Source organism: Delphinus delphis, chromosome 4 (assembly GCF_949987515.2).
Source record: "Delphinus delphis chromosome 4, mDelDel1.2, whole genome shotgun sequence".
Lineage (NCBI taxonomy): Eukaryota > Metazoa > Chordata > Mammalia > Artiodactyla > Delphinidae > Delphinus > Delphinus delphis.
This window is the reverse complement of record NC_082686.1, coordinates 118,599,493-118,619,388: the sequence shown is the minus strand read 5'-3', so window position 1 is coordinate 118,619,388 and position 19,896 is coordinate 118,599,493. Positions and strand designations below refer to the sequence as shown.

At 43.0% G+C, this 19,896-nt stretch overlaps 1 protein-coding gene across 1 annotated transcript in view; it reads right to left on the bottom strand.

The window, feature by feature from the left end:
• Positions 1 to 271: 271 nt before the first annotated feature.
• Positions 272 to 19,896, bottom strand: part of GRK7 (G protein-coupled receptor kinase 7) — a 34,713-nt gene continuing 15,088 nt past the window's right edge. The window contains exons 3-4 of the mRNA XM_060010074.1: positions 9,722 to 9,996; positions 272 to 608 (exon numbers count right to left, since the gene is read on the bottom strand). Of these exons, the coding sequence (XP_059866057.1) occupies positions 272 to 608; positions 9,722 to 9,996 (612 nt within the window). The remainder of the gene's footprint in view (positions 609 to 9,721; positions 9,997 to 19,896) is intronic.

Below are 19,896 nucleotides of genomic sequence, written 5' to 3'. Positions count from 1 at the left end.
GTTCCTTTTCAACCAGGTCTCAGTGAAAACTGAGACTGCACTCTTCTTTATGAAGGAAGAAAGAAAGGAAGTAAGTTAGGGGGGAAGGGAGGAAGGAAGGAAGGAGAGAAAATACGTCTTAGTGGTGAGCTCACCTATCCTTTGAACTGTTTTGTGGTTGAAATGCCCTTCCTGACTGATCAGTGCTCATTCAAAAGATTTTCACGTATTAGGAACATTCGAGGATTATGTCAGCTGAGACTCTTGCTGCCCGTGTGGTAGAGAGAACAACTTATAATAGCAAACATATACCAGACTTAGACGAATTACCCTCCCCGCAGCCTGCGGGCCTGTTGGGGTCATTCAATTCGGCAAACAGCCCCGTTTCTATAATCTCTTCCTGCCAAGCTATAGGGACAGCACCTGTTGCAAATCTTTGGAAGAACTGCGTATCTTTATCATCAAATTCAACTCCTCGAACCTCAGAGAAATCTTCAATTTCACCGATATCTTTGGCATAAACCACTGATGGGTCTGGCACAAATGGAGGCTCAACTAGGCCAGCTTCCAGGCGAGGAAAGTTGATGGTTTTGAAGAAATGGTGTTTCCTGGGATCATCAGACTTTTCTCTGTGAAGAAAGGAGATGGCCAGCCTGAGACACAGTAACAAACCCAAACAGGAACTGTTCTAGCAATTCAAAATATGTGGCCTTCTTTTCCTAGAATACATTTCATTTTAATTGCAGAGACAATATCACATGAAGAACAATTTAGAAAAATAACAACTTTCAAAACCACCCACAGGGAATTCCCTGACGGTCCAGTGGTTAGGACTCCATGCTTTCGCTGCCAAGGGCCTGGATTCGATCCCGAGTTGGGGAACTAAGGTCCCACGAGCCACAGATGGCCAAAAAAAAAAAATTTACCCCACACTTCTACTATATGCAGATAGTCACATTTTCATTGTTTGTAGACCACCTTCACACTTAGATGTAATTTTTTTTTTTTTTTTTTTGCGGTATGTGGGCCTCTCACCGTTGTGGCCCCTCCTGCTGCGGAGCACAGTCTCCGGACGCGCAGGCTCAGCGGCCATGGCTCACGGACCCAGCCGCTCCGCGGCATGTGGGATCCTCCCGGACCGGGGCACGAACCCGTGTCCCCTGCATCGGCAGGCGGACTCTCAACCACTGCACCACCCGGGAAGCCCCTGGATGTAATTTTTAAACAGCGAAGTAGTTGACATGACTTTTGTTCTTGGTGTTTCATGGAAACACCAGCAAAATTCAGTGGGGTCAGAACCTGCTTGCCTGCAGCTTCCAAGGCGCTCACTGCCTCTTGCTCTGTCCTTCAGGGTTACATAGAACAAGCGAAGCATGTCTCTTCTTACCTGACCACCACTTACATTTTAAAAGACAGCAGTCACATCTCCTCACTCTTCATATGACATGATTTCTAGGAGCCCCACCTACCTCCCTCAACTGCCACAGTAATCTTTAAAGACTTTTAAATAATCCATTAGCAATTTTTAGCAGCATAACTGAGCATACATTCGGTGCTCAAGACTACAGTTGTTTGTTATCAAACCCTCCTTCCCCATGCTAGAAATTATTCTAGTATTTGCCTTAGAATATGGGGGGAAAATGTGTGTTTCCAGTTAGTTGTGTAACCTTTTATATTAGTTACCTATTGCTGTGTAACAGATTGCCCCAACATTTAGTGGCTTAAAACAACAAACATTTGGGACTTTCCTGGCGGTCCAGCGGTTAAGATTCTGTGCTCCCAGTGCAGGGGGCCCGGGTTTGATCCCTGGTCAGGGAACTAGATCCCGCATGCTACAATTAAGAAAGAGTCCACATGCGGCAAATAAGAGTTCACGTGCTGCAACTAAGAGTCCTCATGCTGCAACTAAAGATCCTTCATGCAGCAATGAAGATCCTGTGTACTGCAGCTAAGACCCAGAGCAGCTAAATAAATGAATAATAAATATTAAAAAAAGGCTTTATTTAAAAAAAAAAAAAACATTTATTATTATCTCACAGTTTCTGTGGGGCAAGAATCTAGACTTGGGTTAACTGGGTGCCTCTGACTCAAGGTCTCTAGAGACATCACAGTAAAGCTGTTGGTCAAGGCTGTGGTCTCATCTGAGGGTTCGACTCGGGTGGGGGGTCAGGGTTGGGGTAAATTGCTTCCAGGCTCTCTCATATGGTTATTGGAAAGCCTCCATCCCTCACCATGTGAGCCTCTTCACAGGGCTGCCTGATACCATTGTAACTGTCTTTCTTCAGGACAAATGGTCATAGCAAGAGAGAGATAGAGAGAGAGCTCAAGATATAAGACACAGTATTTTTATTACCTAATCTTAGAAATGACATCTCATTACTTCTGCCACATTCTACTTATTAGAAGCAAGTCAGTACGTACAAGTAAGTCCAGCCCATCCTTAAGGGAAGGGGTTACTCAAGGGTGTGGATGGCAGGAGGTAGGGATCTTTGGGGACCATATTAGGGGTGGTCTACCATACACTCCTCTTGGTTCTTCTTGAGTCCAAGTTTTAAAGAAATAAAAAGAGGGCTGTTTTGTGGCATCAGGTTCAAACGATTTTTTTCTCTTTTTCATTTTCTTTAAAAAGATTTATTATTTATCATTTATTTATTTAATTTATTTATTTATGGCTGCATCGGGTCTTAGTTGCGGCATGCAGGATCTTCGTTGAGGCATATGGGATCTTTCATCATGGCGCACAGGCTTCTCTCTATTGTGGTGTGCAGGTTTTCTCTTCTCTAGTTGTGGCATGCAGGCTCCAGGGAGTGTGGGTTCTCTAGTTGAGGTGCACAAGCTCAGTAGTTGTGGCATGCGGGCTTAGTTGCCCCACGGCATGTAGGATCTTAGTTCCCTGACCAGGGATTGAACCCGTGACCCCTGCATTGTAAGGCAGATTATTTACCACTGGACCACCAGGGAAGTCCCCTCTTTTTCTTTTATATGAGTAGGTATGCTGGTCTGACTAAGAGATGTCTTCCTTTTGGAAGAAGTCAATTTCTGTCATAAATCAACCTTAATAAAGTTAATTACATTCATGGTCTTCCCTTTTTCATTTTTGTTCTAGTAATCAGAAAGCTTTTAGGAAACGGATTGAGGGCTTCCCACATACATCCCCTTCAGAGACTCCCTACTGTGTTTGAGGATTACTGCAGCAGACTCTGTCCAAAAAGATGACTAGAGTCTAAACTCAATAATCACGTTACTAATAACAAGTGGAAATGACCAACATTTATGCAGAGCTACTCTCGGCTAACACAACGTTATGCTCTTCACTTACTTTGTCACATTTAACCATCACAACAACCCTATCTGTCTTTTAACTGTATTTTAAACCTCTTTTAACCTCTTTATACTTGCTTTTGCATTTATAAATAGCTGTGTATCTGAGAAAGCCAGCAAATATAGGTGAATTTTTCAAAGGAAAAATTGTAGTTGAATATTATTATGGAAAAGAGAAACTCAGTCGAAGGCTCCTGATGTCCAGCAATTCCCCAGTTCTTGTTTTGTGATTCAAGCCTAGCTCCATCCAGAAAGGCCCATCCAGGACTCCTTGGACTTTTCCCATTATGATCCCACTGAAAAGAGAGGTATGGAAAACTGTATCATAAGATACTATAAGGTAACTCTGTTCTCCCCAAAGTCACTGAGTCTCCATGAATTGAAAGAAAGGGAAATGCAGGCTTGCCATCTATTAGAACCCACTGATCAGACTTCCCTGGTGGCACAGTGGTTAAGAATCGGCCTGTCAAAGCAGGGGACACGGGTTCGATCCTTGGTCCAGGAAGATCCCACATGCCACGGAGCAACTAATCCCGTGGCCACAACTACTGAGCCCGCACGCTGCAGCTACTGAAGCCTGTGCGCCTAGAGCCCATGCTCCCCAACAAGAGAGGCCACCGCAATGAGAAGCCCGCACACCACAATGAAGAGTAGCCCCTGCTCGCTGCAACTAGAGAAGGTCCATGCACAGCAACGAAGACCCAATGCAGCCAAAAAAAAGGAACCTACTGACCAATGTCTGTGTGGTTTACATCCTGTAGAGTAAGAGCCTTGAGGGAGGGTTACTAAGATGAATTGAAACTTCAAGGATGGATTTTTTTTTTAAAGTCAGATCTACTGAGGTATAATTTACACAGCAACATTTTAAAGTATCAGAAAGATTTGAGGAATGGGGGTTGGTACCAGATTTTAAATGTGTCAGAACAAGGATAGAGGTAAAATTCCACCCAAGTAGATCAGGAATGAACCTCAGGCCTGTGTGTCTCAAAGAGAATAGAGGAGTTAGAATGGGACCAGGTGCCATGAGGAAGAAGCTTGTACCATCTTGATGGCCGCTGGCAGGTATGAACACACTGTACCAGAGGTCAAGAGGGCACCTTTAAAGTCCCTCTGAGCAGATTTAACTTGGATAAAGGAGAGTGCCCATGGGCTCGGTGACCGTGGGGAACTTGCCATACCAGTCCTCACATCAAGATGCACAGTTCTCTTATCTAGGAAATAGACTCACAGATGTAGAGGACAGACTTGCAGTTGCCAAGGGGCAGGGGTGGATTGGGAGTTTGGGATTAGCAGATGCAAACTATTATATACAGGATGGATAAACAACAAGGTCCTGCTGTATAGCACAGGGAACTATATTCAACAGCCTGTAATAAACTATAATGGAAAAGAATATGAAAAAACAGTATATATATGTATAACTGAATCACTTTGCTGTACAGCAGAGATTAACACAACGTTGTAAATCAACTCTACTTCAATAGAATAAACTTTTTAAAAAAGGCACCGTTCTTAACTAACATCTCAACCAGGCCCAGATGGCCTTGGCGTGTCCATTAGGGATGGCCAACTGCAGCCTTTTTGCAACTAGTCACAGAAGACTGGGGAAACACGGGCCACATTGAGGTTTTCTTTATGTTCCGCCACATCCCCAACTAGATGCCCCTGGAGAGCGGGGCCCATGCCTTATGCCCCTTTCCAATAAATATCTGTGGGTGCGGATGCTAACAACAAAAGACTAGGCTCTCCAACTTCTGCTCCTTTCCCTCTGCTCCAGGCTACGGGAAAGCTGATCACTTGGCTATTTTGCACTAGCCATGCTTACCTCAGTTGTGTAATTAGAGTGAAGGTTATTTGACTCCTGAACCTTTCCCTGGCAGATTTGTTCAGGGCTCTTTTGGCCCATCATCATGCAGTGCCCTTGGGCAAATAGGGGAGACTATGGAGGGTGGCAGCACCTTTTGTAAGGGCCAAATCAGCAGCTGCAGGGAGACTTCTCCTGCTTATTGAATATATTTCAGAGCATGGACAGGGGCTGTTGTGTTACCAAACCCCACACAGAGATTACAATGGATTTTCTAAGAACAGTCAATGAAGGAAAGATTCCAGCTGCCCATACACGAGGATCACGCTGTGGGGTTTGGTCTGCCAAGAACAGTGGCTATTGGCCTGAGAAGCACTTAAGTCAGAGACTTGCATGGTTATTTGCCCTTACTTGGCTGCACTGTCTGATCAGAATAAATCCTGCAAAACACTTAAGTCTTCACCTTTTATTTTATTGGAACACACCATAGTTGACCCTATCTGAGTCCCTGTGAGATGATCAGAAAAGCTTTTGGCTTCTCTGCAAAATTAATTCACAGACCCATAAAGGCAAAAGAGGAGATTCCCTTCAGTGATGTCTAAGGAAGGAGAAGGGGTTTTTTTTCTTTCTTTCAAATGCTAATGAATGCAACAGGGAGGGGGCACTTGACCTCTCCGCTGTGTAACACATTGTCTAGGTATTTGCTCGGCTTTGGAGGATGCCCACGAAAGCAATCAAACATTATCTCATTTGAATGAATGTTTAAAAAATACAAAGAGTTGAAATGAAAACGTTGGAAGGTTTTCTCTTTCACTGAACAGCTGGTTTTTATATGCTTTCTCTCTAATGTTGTAAACAGTTTTTATACAAAACAGTCACAACAACAAATGCTTTCTAAAAAGGTTTTGCTTGACAGAGCAGCTTCAGGCCATGATCCAGTGCTTTAAGGTGGCGTTTTCCCGAAGAAGTTAGTCAATGTTTCATTTTACAGATTCAAAGTGTGCTTATAGACCGCCTGGAGGGGTGGGATAGGGAGAGTGGGAGGGAGGGAGATGCAAGAGGGAAGAGATATGGGAACATATGTATATGTATAACTGATTCACTTTGTTATAAAGCAGAAACTAACACACCATTGTAAAGCAATTATACTCCAATAAAGATGTAAAAAAAAACAAAAACAAAAACAAAGTGTGCTTATAAAGTACTGAGATAGATTTTTATTCAAAGACACCAAGTGGGTTGTGTTCCCTTCAGGGGAGTCACCTAAAGAGACTGTTCACTTCTTTCACTGCCTTGGCCACTGTTGGTACATTCTCTGATTCCCCCCGCATGGGCTTGAGAGCCAAGATGGTAGAGATGGTCTGTGTTCACCATATCCAGCTCTCCTCTCCTTCCTGGACAGACAGAAAGCAGGACTAGTCAGCTCCCTTGCCCTTAGGCAGGGCCCGAGGACTCCTTCTGTCCAACAGAAGTGTATCTGAAATGACCTGTAAAGTGGGTCTGAGGCAGGACAAAGCTCCCCAGGTTCTCTGCATTCTCTCTTGTTGCCATAGCAACCGAAACCACCAGTTCCAGTGGGGCTGAAAGGTGGAAGCAGCCTGAAGCTCTGAGTCACCATTCAGAAGGGAGATACCTGGAGAACCCCTGGACCCATAAAGGACTTCATATGAATGAGAAATAATCCTTTAGTTTTAAGCCGCTGAGACTTTGGGATTTGCCTGTTATCACAACGTGGCCTATTTTGACCACACTAATACTACAATGCTGGAATCTACACAGGAAAATCACTTCCACGTCAGTGAAGAGTTCCATCTCATTTCAAAATACTCATCTGTTAGTTTCGCTATCTTTGAAATGCTTTGAAAGTCATTACAAATGAATTTTGTTTCGCTATTTTAAAAGATCAGATCAAAAATAAAAAGCTTGCCTCCATACGTAAACATTGCGAGCTAAGGCAGCCCTGTTCTATAGCCTCCGCTGACAACTACTCAGAAGATTTAGAGTAATTTGCCTCTCGAAGTTTTGGTGTAATATTAAAAATCAGTCATATTACTTTATGGTTGTAACTTTCTTTTTGTTTGTATTTTTAGATTTTGAAAATTCAGTCCAAGTAATTTAAGACACACGAGCTCGTAGTTTAGTCAAAATATTATCTGATATCACCCTTAGAACAAATTAATAATAATTGCTATCACACTGAATGATTCCTAAGCTATGTTATAGCTAACTTTGCAAGCATTATATCTAAACCTCAAAATATCCCACTGAATTAGTTAGGGTTCCTTAGAGAAACAGAACCAAAAGGGCGCTGAAGTGTCCAAAATGCACAACAGTGGCATAAAAATTATTTTGAGCTGAAGTTATTTGAGAGTCAACAGATGCAGGTTTTGAACTCCCCTTTGTCTGCCTTTAAGATAAGCAGAGCCTTGGAAAAAAACTCAACTCATAAATCTTCTCTCCGGGAATTTCAGGAGTTTTGGAACCAGGAAAGATTGACTCTTATCACCAGTGACAGAACGCAGCACCATACCTAAATAGACATTGCCACAAAGCTATCATATCTCCCATCTATTCTTCTAAGGGCCATTTATCTTTCCTAAAAGTCAACTGTTCTCCCATAAGTGCCCTTACCCCACTATTTCAAAGAAGTCATTTGTTTTCCTGTAAGTGACCTTCTCCCCATCCCCCTCCCCTATTAAATGGAATATAAGCCCTCAATTCTAACTGCCACCTAGTAACATTTTTTTTTTTTTGCAGTACGTGGGCCTCTCACTGCCGTGGCCTCTCCCATTGCGGAGCACAGGCTCCGGACCCTCAGGCTCAGTGGCCCTAGCTCACGGGCCTAGCCGCTCCGTGGCATGTGGGATCTTCCCGGACCGGGGCACGAACCCGTGTCCCCTGCATCGGCAGGCGGACTCTCAACCACTAGCGCCACCAGGGAAGCCCCCTAGTTACACTTTTTTGTGGACTCTTGTGTATGTACATAAATAAAAATCTGTCTTTTCTCTTGTTAATCATCTTTTGGCAGTTTAATTTTTAGGCTTCCATTCCTAAACCTAAGAGGGTAGAAGAAAAGTTCTTTCCTCTCCCCCCAGTACATGTGTACTGGGGGGAGAGGAAAGATATTATCTGATATCAGATAATAGAGAGAGATATCAGATAATAGAGAGATAATAGAGAGATATATTATATATATAATATATATTATATAGAGATATATTATATATATAATATATATATAATCTGATATCAGATAATAGAGAGAGAGAGAGAGAGAGGGAGAGAGGGAGAGAGAGAGGGAGGGAGAGAGGGAGGGAGAGAGAGAGAGTTTATTTTAAGGAACTGGCTCAGGCAATTGTGGAGGCTTGGCAAGTTCAAATTCTGCAAGGTAGGCTGTGTGGCTGGAGACTCAGGGAAGAGTCACAGTTCAAGTTCAAAGGTGGTTTGCTGGCAGAATTCCTTCTTCTCCCAGGGAGGTCAGTCCTTTTCTATTAAGGCCTTCAACACATCGCATGAGGCTCATCCACTTAATGAAGAATAACCTGCTTTACTCAAAACCTACTCATTTATGTGTTAATCTTACCTAAAAAATACCTGCACAGAAACATCTAGAATAGTGTTTGATCAAATATCTGAGTACTGTGGCCTAGTCAAGTTAAGACATAAAATTAACAATCACACCCACAAAAAAAACCCCATTTTATATATGAGGATATTGAGACTCCAAGAAAGTAATTCAGTTGCTTGGGGTAAAATGATCAGTATGTAGCCAAGCTGGGTTGTGAGTCTATGTCTGTGACTTGAAAACCCTTGGTTTTTCTCCTTACATAACACAGTTACTCACTGCCAAGGGTCTTTTCATAGATCAGGTTTTCTTATTTTTTTCTTCTAAAATATCTTGATCTTATTATTCCTTTGTAGGCAATAAAACTTGACTTTCCTCAAAACTAATTTCAACTGTACTTAACATAGCTGGCAACATCAGATGTACTTAATAAATATTTGTTGACTGATTAATGATATTTTACAGAGATGTTTAAAGGGGCAGAAACTTTCACTTTAAAATACATCTTGGAGGACTTCCCTGGTAGCACAGTGGTTAAGAATCCACCTGCCAATGCAGGGGACACAGGTTCAAGCCCTGGTCTGGGAAGATCCCACATGCTGCGGAGCAACTAAGCCCATGTGCCACAACTACTGAGCCCGCGTGCCACAACTACTGAAGCCCGTGTGCCTAGAGCCCATGCTCGGCAACAGGAGAAGCCACTGCAACACGAAGCCAGTGCACGGCAACGAAGAGTAGCCCCCGCTCGTTGCAACTAGAGAAAACCTGCGTGCAGCAACGAAGACCCAGCACAGCCAAAAATAAATAAATAAATAAAATAAAATTTAAAAACTGCAGTATTTATTTTTAAAAAAATACATCTTGGAGATTGTTCCATATCAAGTGTTCATAGTGTTTGAAAGTGTTGAAAATACTTAACCACATAATATACAAATAATAACAGGAAAATACTACTACTACTTAATCCCAAGCCTTTGTCATTAATCCAAAGTATTCTCCAAATCCCTGCGGAAATGCTGACATCACTAATCATGTCTTTATATGATAGTTACCTGCTTCCTAAGCGTTGCTCTGGTGTCTTAGCCAAGAAGAGTCTGCAAATGTCTTTTGCTTCCTCTGTGAAGTTATCGTGTTGGAATCTGACTTCCTCTTTCAGTGTTCTTTGCTTTAAATCCTCTTTACTGACTTTTTCCTTGTAATCTTTGAATGGTGTTCGTCCAGCAACCATTTCATAAATACTGCATCCCATTGCAAACCAGTCCACAGGATAGGAATAACTCGCTTTTTCCATTAGGATTTCAGGAGCCATATAACCATTGGTTCCAGCCTGTAATGCCCCAAACAAAAACAAAACAAAACAAAACAAAAACACTAATGTGAGTTGAACAGACACTGCTGACAGCCTACTCAATACCCTTTCTCCTTTTCTTTCCTTGTTGAGGGAACCTAATTTACTTGGAGTGGCCATGTGTCTAACCTATTCTATTCCCTGCTTTCCCAGCAGCCTCTGGTGCAGTCGGGGCGGGCCATGCAATCCATTCTGGCCAATGAGACATAAAGAGGATTTGGTTGGAGTGCATTATGAAAGAGAGAGATACGGCTGATCTTGAAGTGGGAAAATCACCTAGACTCTCTTAGTCCCCTCACCTCATCTTTAAGGTAAAAAGTTCACACGGCTGTCTCTAAGATCCCCTAAGTCCTGCTTCTGCTTTTTATTCACAGATAATAGAAAATTAGACGCATGATTTTTTTTTAAGTGGAGTTCTTTATTGCTAATATTGGACGTTCACATAATATTATCTAGTCTATGATTTTTTTACTCTATTTGCTATGTAATGATACTAATATATCAGCCATCTTTGCCTGTTTGTCTCTGCACTGAAAATTTAATACAGAAATTTTAATCCATAAAATTCCACACATGAAACTTCATTTAACATGCAAGACTATTTATTGTAGGCACAATTCTACCGACAATATATAGCAAATGACCATTGGGTTAATGTGTGTATATATATATGTATATATATTTAAATACATGTAGCATACAATTTACCATCTTACCATTTTAAGTGTTTAGTTAAAGAGTATTAAGTACATTTATGTTGTGCAATGAATCTCCAGAACTCTTCATCTTTAAAAGCTGAAACTCTATACCCATTAAACAATTCCCCATTGGGCTTCCCTGGTGGTGCAGTGGTTTAGAATCCGCCTGCCAATGTAGGGGACACGGGTTCGAGCCCTGGTCCGGGAAGATCCCACATGCCATGGAGCAACTAAGCCCGTGCGCCACAACTACTGAGCCTGTGCTCTACAGCCCATAAACCACAACTACTGAGCCCACGTGCCACAACTGCTGAAGAGCCTAGAGCCTGTGTTCTGCAACAAGAGAAGCCACCGCAATGAGAAGCCTGAGCACTGCAACAAAGAGTAGCCCCCACTCGCCGCAACTAGAGAAAGCCCGCGTGAAGCAACGAAGACCCAACACAGCCAAAGAAAACAAAGCAAAACAAAAAAAAAAAACCCAAAAAACAATTCCCCATTACCCCAACTGCCCAGGCCCTGGCAACCACCGTTCTAATTTCTGTCTCTATGAATTTGACAATTCTAGGTACCTCATATAAGTGGAATCATGCAGCATCTGTCTCTTTGTAACTGAGTATAATTTCAATACGTTCATTCATTCAACAAATATTTAATGAACACCTGCAACATATCTTGTAATTATAAAGTATATATTTACATTATGTTTTCATAAAAACTAAGCTGCTTTTGATTAAAGTATAATGTATAACCTTTGCAGCACTTAAAAATGCAAAGAACACCGTAAAACGACAATAAGCTCCTATTAATATTTACATAAAAATGAGAACATAAATTATTGGCAGAGTTGTAAGAAACAGATGTGCTCTGTAATTTGACTCCGATTTTTAGGAGAGCAGTAAGACACAGAGCATAGACAATGAGATGTATCAACTGTTCCTGTTCTTCAACCAGGTCACTTGACTTTGGAGCAAGTAGCTCAAAGAATTGATTCAGAAGAAAGGGAAAGGGATCTACATCGCGATGTTCGTAGCGTCATTATTCTTCACGGTTGCAAGCTGGAAACACCCAATGCCTTTCAATAAAGACAATAGACCAGGAGACTTCCCTGGCAGTCCAGTGGTTAAGACTCTGTACTCCCACTGTAGGGGGCATGCCCACGTGCCCGCCATGCGACCAAAAAAAACAAAAAAATAGACTAGAGTCTAGTGTTAATACCAAGAAGTGCATATATGTAATGGGTTTTGCATACTGATTATAAATGTGAATTCAGTACATCAAAAAAGGTTGGAAAGTATTTTTAGTTGTTTACTGGGTGATTATTTTTCTGTCTAGTTGCTTAAATATATGTTTTTAATGTACACAATATATGTAATACCTTAGGAACATTAAATTTCACGGATGATTTTTACATGGATAACAACAATGAAAAACATAAATGACCTAAGCACTAATGAGGAGTAATTGGCTTGAGCAAGAAAATTGTGGAAGTGACCTTGGTCTGACAGGCTGGGCATGAGTCAGCATGGCACTGCTGTTTTCGTAGGAGTGTGTATGTAATTTGGGTGACCATATGTTCCGGTTGGCCTGGGACAACAGTTTACATCTGTTGTCCTGGCATCTTGTCCAGAGTTACGTCTGCCAAAACAAAAGGGTGCTGTAGGCTCCTCTGAGGCCCAGGATACAGTCTTACTCATCTTTGTATCAAACTGGGTATTTACCCCCCGAGCCTCCCTTGCTGCACGCCCAACAAAATGTTTCTTACGTAAACAATAGTGAAGATGGTAACTAGATGTTTTCCATCCACTATCCAACAAATATTTGTTAAGCCACACCCTGCAGTGATTTCTAGGGATACCAAGACATACTAGGCCTGGTCCCTGACCTTGAGGATTTATAGGCTGGTGGAGACAGGTCAAAAGGTTAATTCAGTAAAGGAGGGTAAATGCCTTAATGGGAGAGGAAAACAAACATAGGGAGGCCAGAGGGGGTGTGTGTGTGTGTGTGTGTGTGTGTGTGTGCGCGTGTCAATGTGTGTGTTGGGGATACTTTACTGAAAAGTGACAGCTGAGCTGAATTATGAGGGAAGAACCTTTTCACAAAGAGAAGGCTGTCCAGGTAACGGACATGTGTAAGAGATGGAGTCCGGAAAAATGTGGGGTGCTTGGGGAACTTTAAGTAATTTGGCATTTCTGGAGTATAAGCTCTGTGGGATGCAATGGTGGGAGGGGAGACTGGAGGGGGAGATGTAGATGAAATTGAGAAACATTGTCTGCCAAGGTGGCGAAAGTCCATTCCCAGGCTCCCTTTTCCCTTTGTCCCTTTACTATAGAGCCAGAAGGCTAAGCACTCCATCTCCCAACCTCACATGTTGCACTGAGGGTGGCCATGTGGTAATGTGATATGAGCTTCACTTGAGAGGTGTGCAAGGTGAAGGCACTGACGGTTGGGAAAAAGCTTAAAAAATGGGGGAAATATCCAGTGAGAACACGAGTAAAACTTCAAGTAAGTCCTTCATAATGTTTAGTTTTCATGTAAGAAATACACACTCATTTTTTAAATATCTCATTTTTAAAAGCTCATTCTCTAATTTTAAGTACTTTGGAAAGGAAAAAAGTAATATTTATCAGAGGAAAAAGAAAGTTAACTAGGCCAGAAAATAAGATATATATTTATAAATTTCTTATGTCAGAGAGCATGGTATTAAAAATGTGAAGGTCAAAGCACATGTTGACCTGCAAATTTTTCATCATTGCTCTTATTATCTTACGTAACCTCACCCTGAATGACTCAGAATTTTGTGTGCTCAACAACAACGACAAAATGGGAGAAATACATGAAAGATGTAAGATGGATTAATGGATCAACAGAGGGGTGGATAGATGGATGGACATGTGATAAAGCAAGTCTAATAAAAGGTTAATAATGCACAATGGAATATTGTTCAGCTATAAAAAAGAATGAAGTATTGACACGTTATGACATGGATGAACCCTGAAAACATTATGCTAAGTGAAAGAAGCCAGTCGCCAAAGGCCACTTCCTGTAGGATTCCACTGAAATGCAGTATCTAAAATCGCATGCAACCAATTTTAGTGTTGTTTAGGGTTGGCAGAAGGGGAATGGGAGTGATTGCTAATGGGTAGGGGGTTTCTTTTGGGGGTGCAGAAAATATTCTAAAATTGTGATAATGTTTGTATATCTCTGTGAATATACTAGAAACCATTGAACTGTACACTTTAAATGGGTCAATTTTATGGTATTTAAATTATATCTCAATAAAGGTGTTTAAAATGTCAAAGGTAAACTCTAGGTCATGGGTGTACAGGTGCTCGTTGTGAATTCCTTCAACTTCCCTGTATGTCAGAAAGTTTTCATAATAGAATGCACAGGGGAAAAAGGAGTAAGGGGTGGGGGGATGTGATGCCAGACATTACCACACTGGCTGCTAGTTCATCAGGCACATGAAACTCTTCTGCAAGAGTCACAAGGAAGAACCACAGGGGAGAGCAGAGGAGGGGCATCTATCGGCCCAGCTCCCTCCCATCTCCTACTTCCATTAGTCAATAGTTAACCCCATATGATATCACTTATACGTGGAATCTAAAAAATACAACAAACTAGTGAATATAACAAAAAAGAAGCAGACTCACAGATACAGAGAACAAAGTAGTGGTTACCAGTGGGGCAAGGGAAGTGGGGAGGAGCAATACAGGGGTAGGGCTTTAAGAGGTACAAACTAACAGGTATAAACTAAGCTACAAGGATATATTGTACAACATAGGGAATATAGCCAATATTTTATAATAACTATAAATGGAGTATGACCTTTAAAAATTGTGAATCACTATACTGTACACCTATAACATATAATATCGTACAACTATATTTCAATTAAAAAAGAGAAATGTCATTTTGAATTCTCTGACATGTAAATGTTTAATCGTATACTGAGATTATACATCACTAAAAATAATAAAAAATAGAATTGTTAAAGCATGAAATAAAAAAGAATTATCCCAAAGCTAGCTTGTCTCTATTTCCAGATATGTCACCAGACCCTTAGCAGTTGCCTGGAAAACCAGGTCCCACATCATACTACAGTATAATATTTCACCCAGCTCTAAAAGTGGAGGAACAACTTGGCCTACAAGTGGTGTCAACAGGGTGTTGCCCGAGAGAGAGGAAAGGAGGCCGTAGAGAGAATGTAAGAGGGTGTGTGAGGTCTGTGGCCCAGTACACCAACTTCATGAAATTTCTCAGTGACAGGCTTTGCTGTGAGGTATTTTTCATCCCTGGTGCTGGCTACTGGCTGGTCTCTCAATCCAGAAACTAGTGGCTGTCAGTATTGGGAAATTTTCTGAAATTATTTCTTTGATCATTTTCTCCCTTTCATTTTCTTTCTTCTCTCTCCCCTCCCCCCTTTTTTTAACTCCTGAACTTATCCTTTGTGTTTCTTATTTTTGCTCCTACTTTCTATCTCTTTGTCTTCTGTTTTCTTTCTTTTTTTTTTTTTTTCTGGGAGACTTCCTCAATTTTTCTTCTAACTCCTCTATTTTTTTAAAGTACTTTAATAATGGGAAATTTCACACATACACAAAAGAAGACACTAGAATAATAAACCCAGTGTACTCTATACCCAGCTTCAACAATTATCGACACATGACCAATCTTGTTTCCTGTGTCCCTACTCAAGCCCAATGTCCCCCACCCCTGCCACTAACTTAGATATCATTTGTAAGTATTTCACTATGAATCTCTAAAAGATAAGGTCACTTAAAAAAACAAGCAAATAAACACAAAGCACTGCAAACACCGTTATCTCACTTTAAACATAACAATAATTCTTGAATATTATCAAATATCTGGACATATTTATACTTTCCCAATTGTCCTATACACTTGCCCCCTAAATAGTTTGTTTAAATTTAGGTCCAAGTAAGGATCACACAGTGTGATTGATTGATATGTTTCTTAAATCTTCAGGACTATATATGTTTTTCCTCTTTCTCTCCTCATCCCCTGCAAGATTTTGTTGGGAAAAAAAACTGGTTCAACTGCAGTTTCCCACAGTCAGATTTTGCTGACTGCATTCCTGTGGTGTTATTTAACATGTTCCTCTATTCTTTGTATTTCCTGTAAGTTGAGAGCTATATCAACTTACAGGAAATAGCTAGATCTAGAAACTTCTACTGAACTTTTCATTTCTTGCAAATATGTTTTTATTAACATACACTTAACACAGAATAATGTGCTTATACTTCGGGTTCAGTACATTTTGATAATTGACTACACCCATGTAAATACAACCCAAACAAGATAAAGAACATTTCCATTCATTTCCTTTGTGCCCCTTCTGGTTCATTCTCCTCCCCTCTTGCCAGGCAACCACTTTCTGATTTCCGTCACCATATATTAGTTTTGTTTGCTCTTGGATTTCACGTAGATGGGACTGTATGGTAGAAACTCTTCTGTGTCTGACCTTTTTTTAACATAATGTTTTTGAGATTCATCCACGTTGTTCTGAAAACATATTTATCTATTTTTAATTTCCAAATGTCCTTGTTCTTCTCTGAATGTTCTTTGTTTTACAACATCTGTCCTTGTTTCATGGATGCAGTATCTTCCCTTAAATCTCAAAAGATATTAATTGTAGGTTTTTAAAAAATTGTTCTTTTCTACTCCCCGCATTGTTCCTGTTCCCTGCAATTTCTTTCTTCTGTTTGTTTTGGCATTGTCTTTCATTTTGGAGGGTTTTTTCAAATGACAAGTGATCTTTGACTTTCTGTTTGTATTTAAGAGTGCGACACCAAAATGCTGACAAGAAGCTGGTCAACTGATGGGCTTCACTGTAGGGTGATTATGCCAGGCCGTGTCACTGGGGACCCTACCTGTATCTGTAGACCTTCTGTGTTAGGCTGCTCAGTTTCCCCAGAGGGAGATCCTCCAATATCCCACCTGAGAGGTGTCAGCCTCTTTGCCCTCATTGTGGGAGCTGAGATGGGAAAGGGGCAGAGCTACAGCTCTGAGTTGGGCTATATGTTCCTGGGTCAGGCTTCTCCCTGGCTCAGTCTCTTGAGCTGGGGTGGGAGAGGCATGAAGAAAGACTATAAACAACATCCCACTGCATTTCAGACGGTGGTGATTGGTAAGTTCTACTCAGCCACATTTACTGTGAGCTTGCTCCGTGTGTGGCAAGTTTCCAGCGAGCAGATTTCAGAGGCGAGTGATTTCAAGGATTAAAATCGCTAATCAGGACACTGGATAGACATCAGTCACTCAGTAGAAGGTGTAGGGTAAAAAGTGGGCAGCATATGCCAGTCGTGAACAAAGGATTGCGAGACACACACCGGGAGAAAAATTGGAAATAATAATGGGCAATACTTATTGAGTGTTTATTACATGCTAAATATTTTGTCAAGTGCTTAACGTGAACTTCTTGTTTAATCTTCATGATAAACCTATGAGATAGAGCCTATTTTATCCTCCATTTTGCAGATTAGAAAACTAAACCACAGAGAGGTTAAATCTTGCCTAAGGTCACCCACCCAAGATTCACGCACAGGCTTGCACTGTGAACCACTACATTACACTGCCTCTGTGGAAACAGGCGAGGTAGCCTTTTCTTATCCTTCCAAGTTCCCTTCAGGATTTCTTTTCTCCCTCTAGAGTATCCCCCTTCCCTCTCCCCATCTGCCAGGTACTAAGTCCTCATCTTGGTCCATTCTTGCTTAAGCTGCTTCTCTTCTTTTCCCAACAAGTTCTCTGTTCTTTGCCGGCATCACTGCTCAGGCAAGCTGGCTGGCCTGCTCCACACCACAGAGGTTGCTGGTCGGTGGGCACCAGACCCTGAGCCACGCTAGGACCAACTTGGTCCCACCCCCAGGAAACAAGTGAAGAATCGCCGGCCATCTTTACGGCACTATAACTCCTTGGAATCTTGGAAAGAGCGCTAATGGCATGCAGGGTAACCTCAGATTCATTCCAAATAATTATCAGGACTCTACCTCTTGGCCCTAAAGACAGAAAATGTCAGTGATGGAATTCTGAAGGGCACCGCCTCCTTGAAGAGTGGAGGTATTTCACAGAGGAGAAGAATGGAATTAGCAGGGGACGCCAGAGTCCAAGCGCCCAAATTCCATCGCGGCCTCCAGCTGAAAAAATGAATTGCCTGCCCTTTATGCCATTTGTCTTCGGCATGTGAACTGCCTCCTCAGAGTGGGGTGGGAGGAGAGAACGGGCCAAGCAGCATGGGGCAAGGTCTAACCATGCTGACCTCTCGTGGCTCAGTTTAACTCCTGCAGTTACAAAGGGCCCCCCGCGCGTCAGTCTCTGTGGCGTCAAAACAACCCCTTTCAGATCGTGAGACCAGGAACTGCCATTGCCAGGGCTGTAGGGATCACTCAAGCGTCAGCAGCAACAGAACTCCGTGGTGGGTTTTGTGTAGAGTTTGACTTTTTTTTTTTTTTGCTTCATTTTGTTTTGCTTTGGTTCTAGAGCGCCCTTTGGTGGGTCCACTCCGTCAGCACCTGGTCAGGCAACACAAAGTATGCCCAGCATTCAGGGCATCAAGCATCAGGAGGCCAGATGGGGTCCAAACCCCTCCCCCCGGTGGGCAGCAAGAAGTCCATCTACCACTGTCATCGCATGTGGGTTGCTTAGTCCCATCAGGGCCACCTGTCACCTACAGGTGTCCAGACTTTGAGGAAGGTGGATCAGAGCCAGCTCGTGGGGACCTGTGCGGACACCCCCTTCCTTGCTCTTGCTGTTGGATGCTGGTTTCCACTGACCCTGCAGCTGTTGTCACTCTCACCCCTGGGCCCATGGGAGCTAAGTGGCAGGGCCCAGGCGGGGGGGGGGGGGTCTGCACATTGAGTAGCCCGGGGTGGCTCTGGGCAGGAGTGAACTGTGACCTCATCCGCAGTGATGAGAACAGGGTGTGGCCTTTCAGTGGGGGGCTTAGAGGGCATAGTTCTCATCCGACTAGTTTTAAACGTCCATTAAGAAGTGTGCGTGTCCCCGCGCGTGCTTGCGTGTGTATGTGCAGGTCCTTCAAGGTCAAGGTCACTTCCACGTCCCAGTGAACCTGAAAAGTTGGCAACCTTAAATTCCATCATTAAAGGAAATGCCTGTATCCTGGTGCCCTTGGTGTGGCCAGGCCAGGCTGGATTTACTGAGCCACGCGGGGAGAAAGACGCCGTCAAGGAAGCTGTTTCTGCGTTTCCCGATGGCCCAGCAAACTGGCCGGCGGAGCAAGAAACCGCCCGCGGATGCCTCTTCCCCCCAGTTCATCACAAACCAGATCCACTCGACAACACAATCCAAACAGAAGAGGGAATCAGAATGTACATCTTTTGTTTGCCGTGGCAGGAGAACTGTTGAGCAGAGGAAAAAAACAAGCTGAGCTTAGCGCTATCGGCTGTTTCCTGGGGCTCGCTCCTTCCTTCCTCCGAGGGGGGCCCGGCCGCTTTGTTCTCGTTCCCAGCTGCTCCTCTGCGCCTTTAAGCGGTGGCCTTTGCAGACCTCAGAGGAATGCGGCCCGGGACCCCAGGGGACTTTGCTCCAAGGCTCCGCCCTGTGTGCTCAGCCCCGGGCTGCAGCCTCCAGAGCGCGGACCTAACTTTTGCTCCTTGCCCTCCCGCCCCGTCGCTTTCTGCCAGCCGCTTCCTGGGCAGGAGAGGGAGCCTCACCAGAGGGGCTTTCCTGCTGTCCCTGACACCCCTGGGAAGAGGGGATCCAAAAGAGGGATCCCTGCAAGAACGAATTCTGCAGCTATACGGTCTGGTATCAGTCTGCTGTGGTGCAGATCTCAGCTCTCCCAATTACTAGCTGGTCACCCCCAGGCCAGTTACTCAACCTCTCTGAGCTTCACAGCTCTTACCTCATAGGACCGTGATGAAGATTAAAGCCATAATACACACGGCTTGCCTTTCCAAAGCCTGGCACATAGCACGCCCTCAATAGGTGTTAGCCACGCTGGTCACCAAGCCAGGTTCTGGTTGTCTCAGGCAGGGCAGCTACGCAAAAAGAAAAACCCAGAAGCCTCTAAGACTCCATCAGATTGAAAGACGGGCCTGGTACATCATCAGAGATCGATAGCTGGGATTCTTCCACTGGAGTGTGTTCTTTGGCGGTTTCACATTCTGCGAATCTGTCCAGCAGCAGGCTGATGCCTATTTTCCAT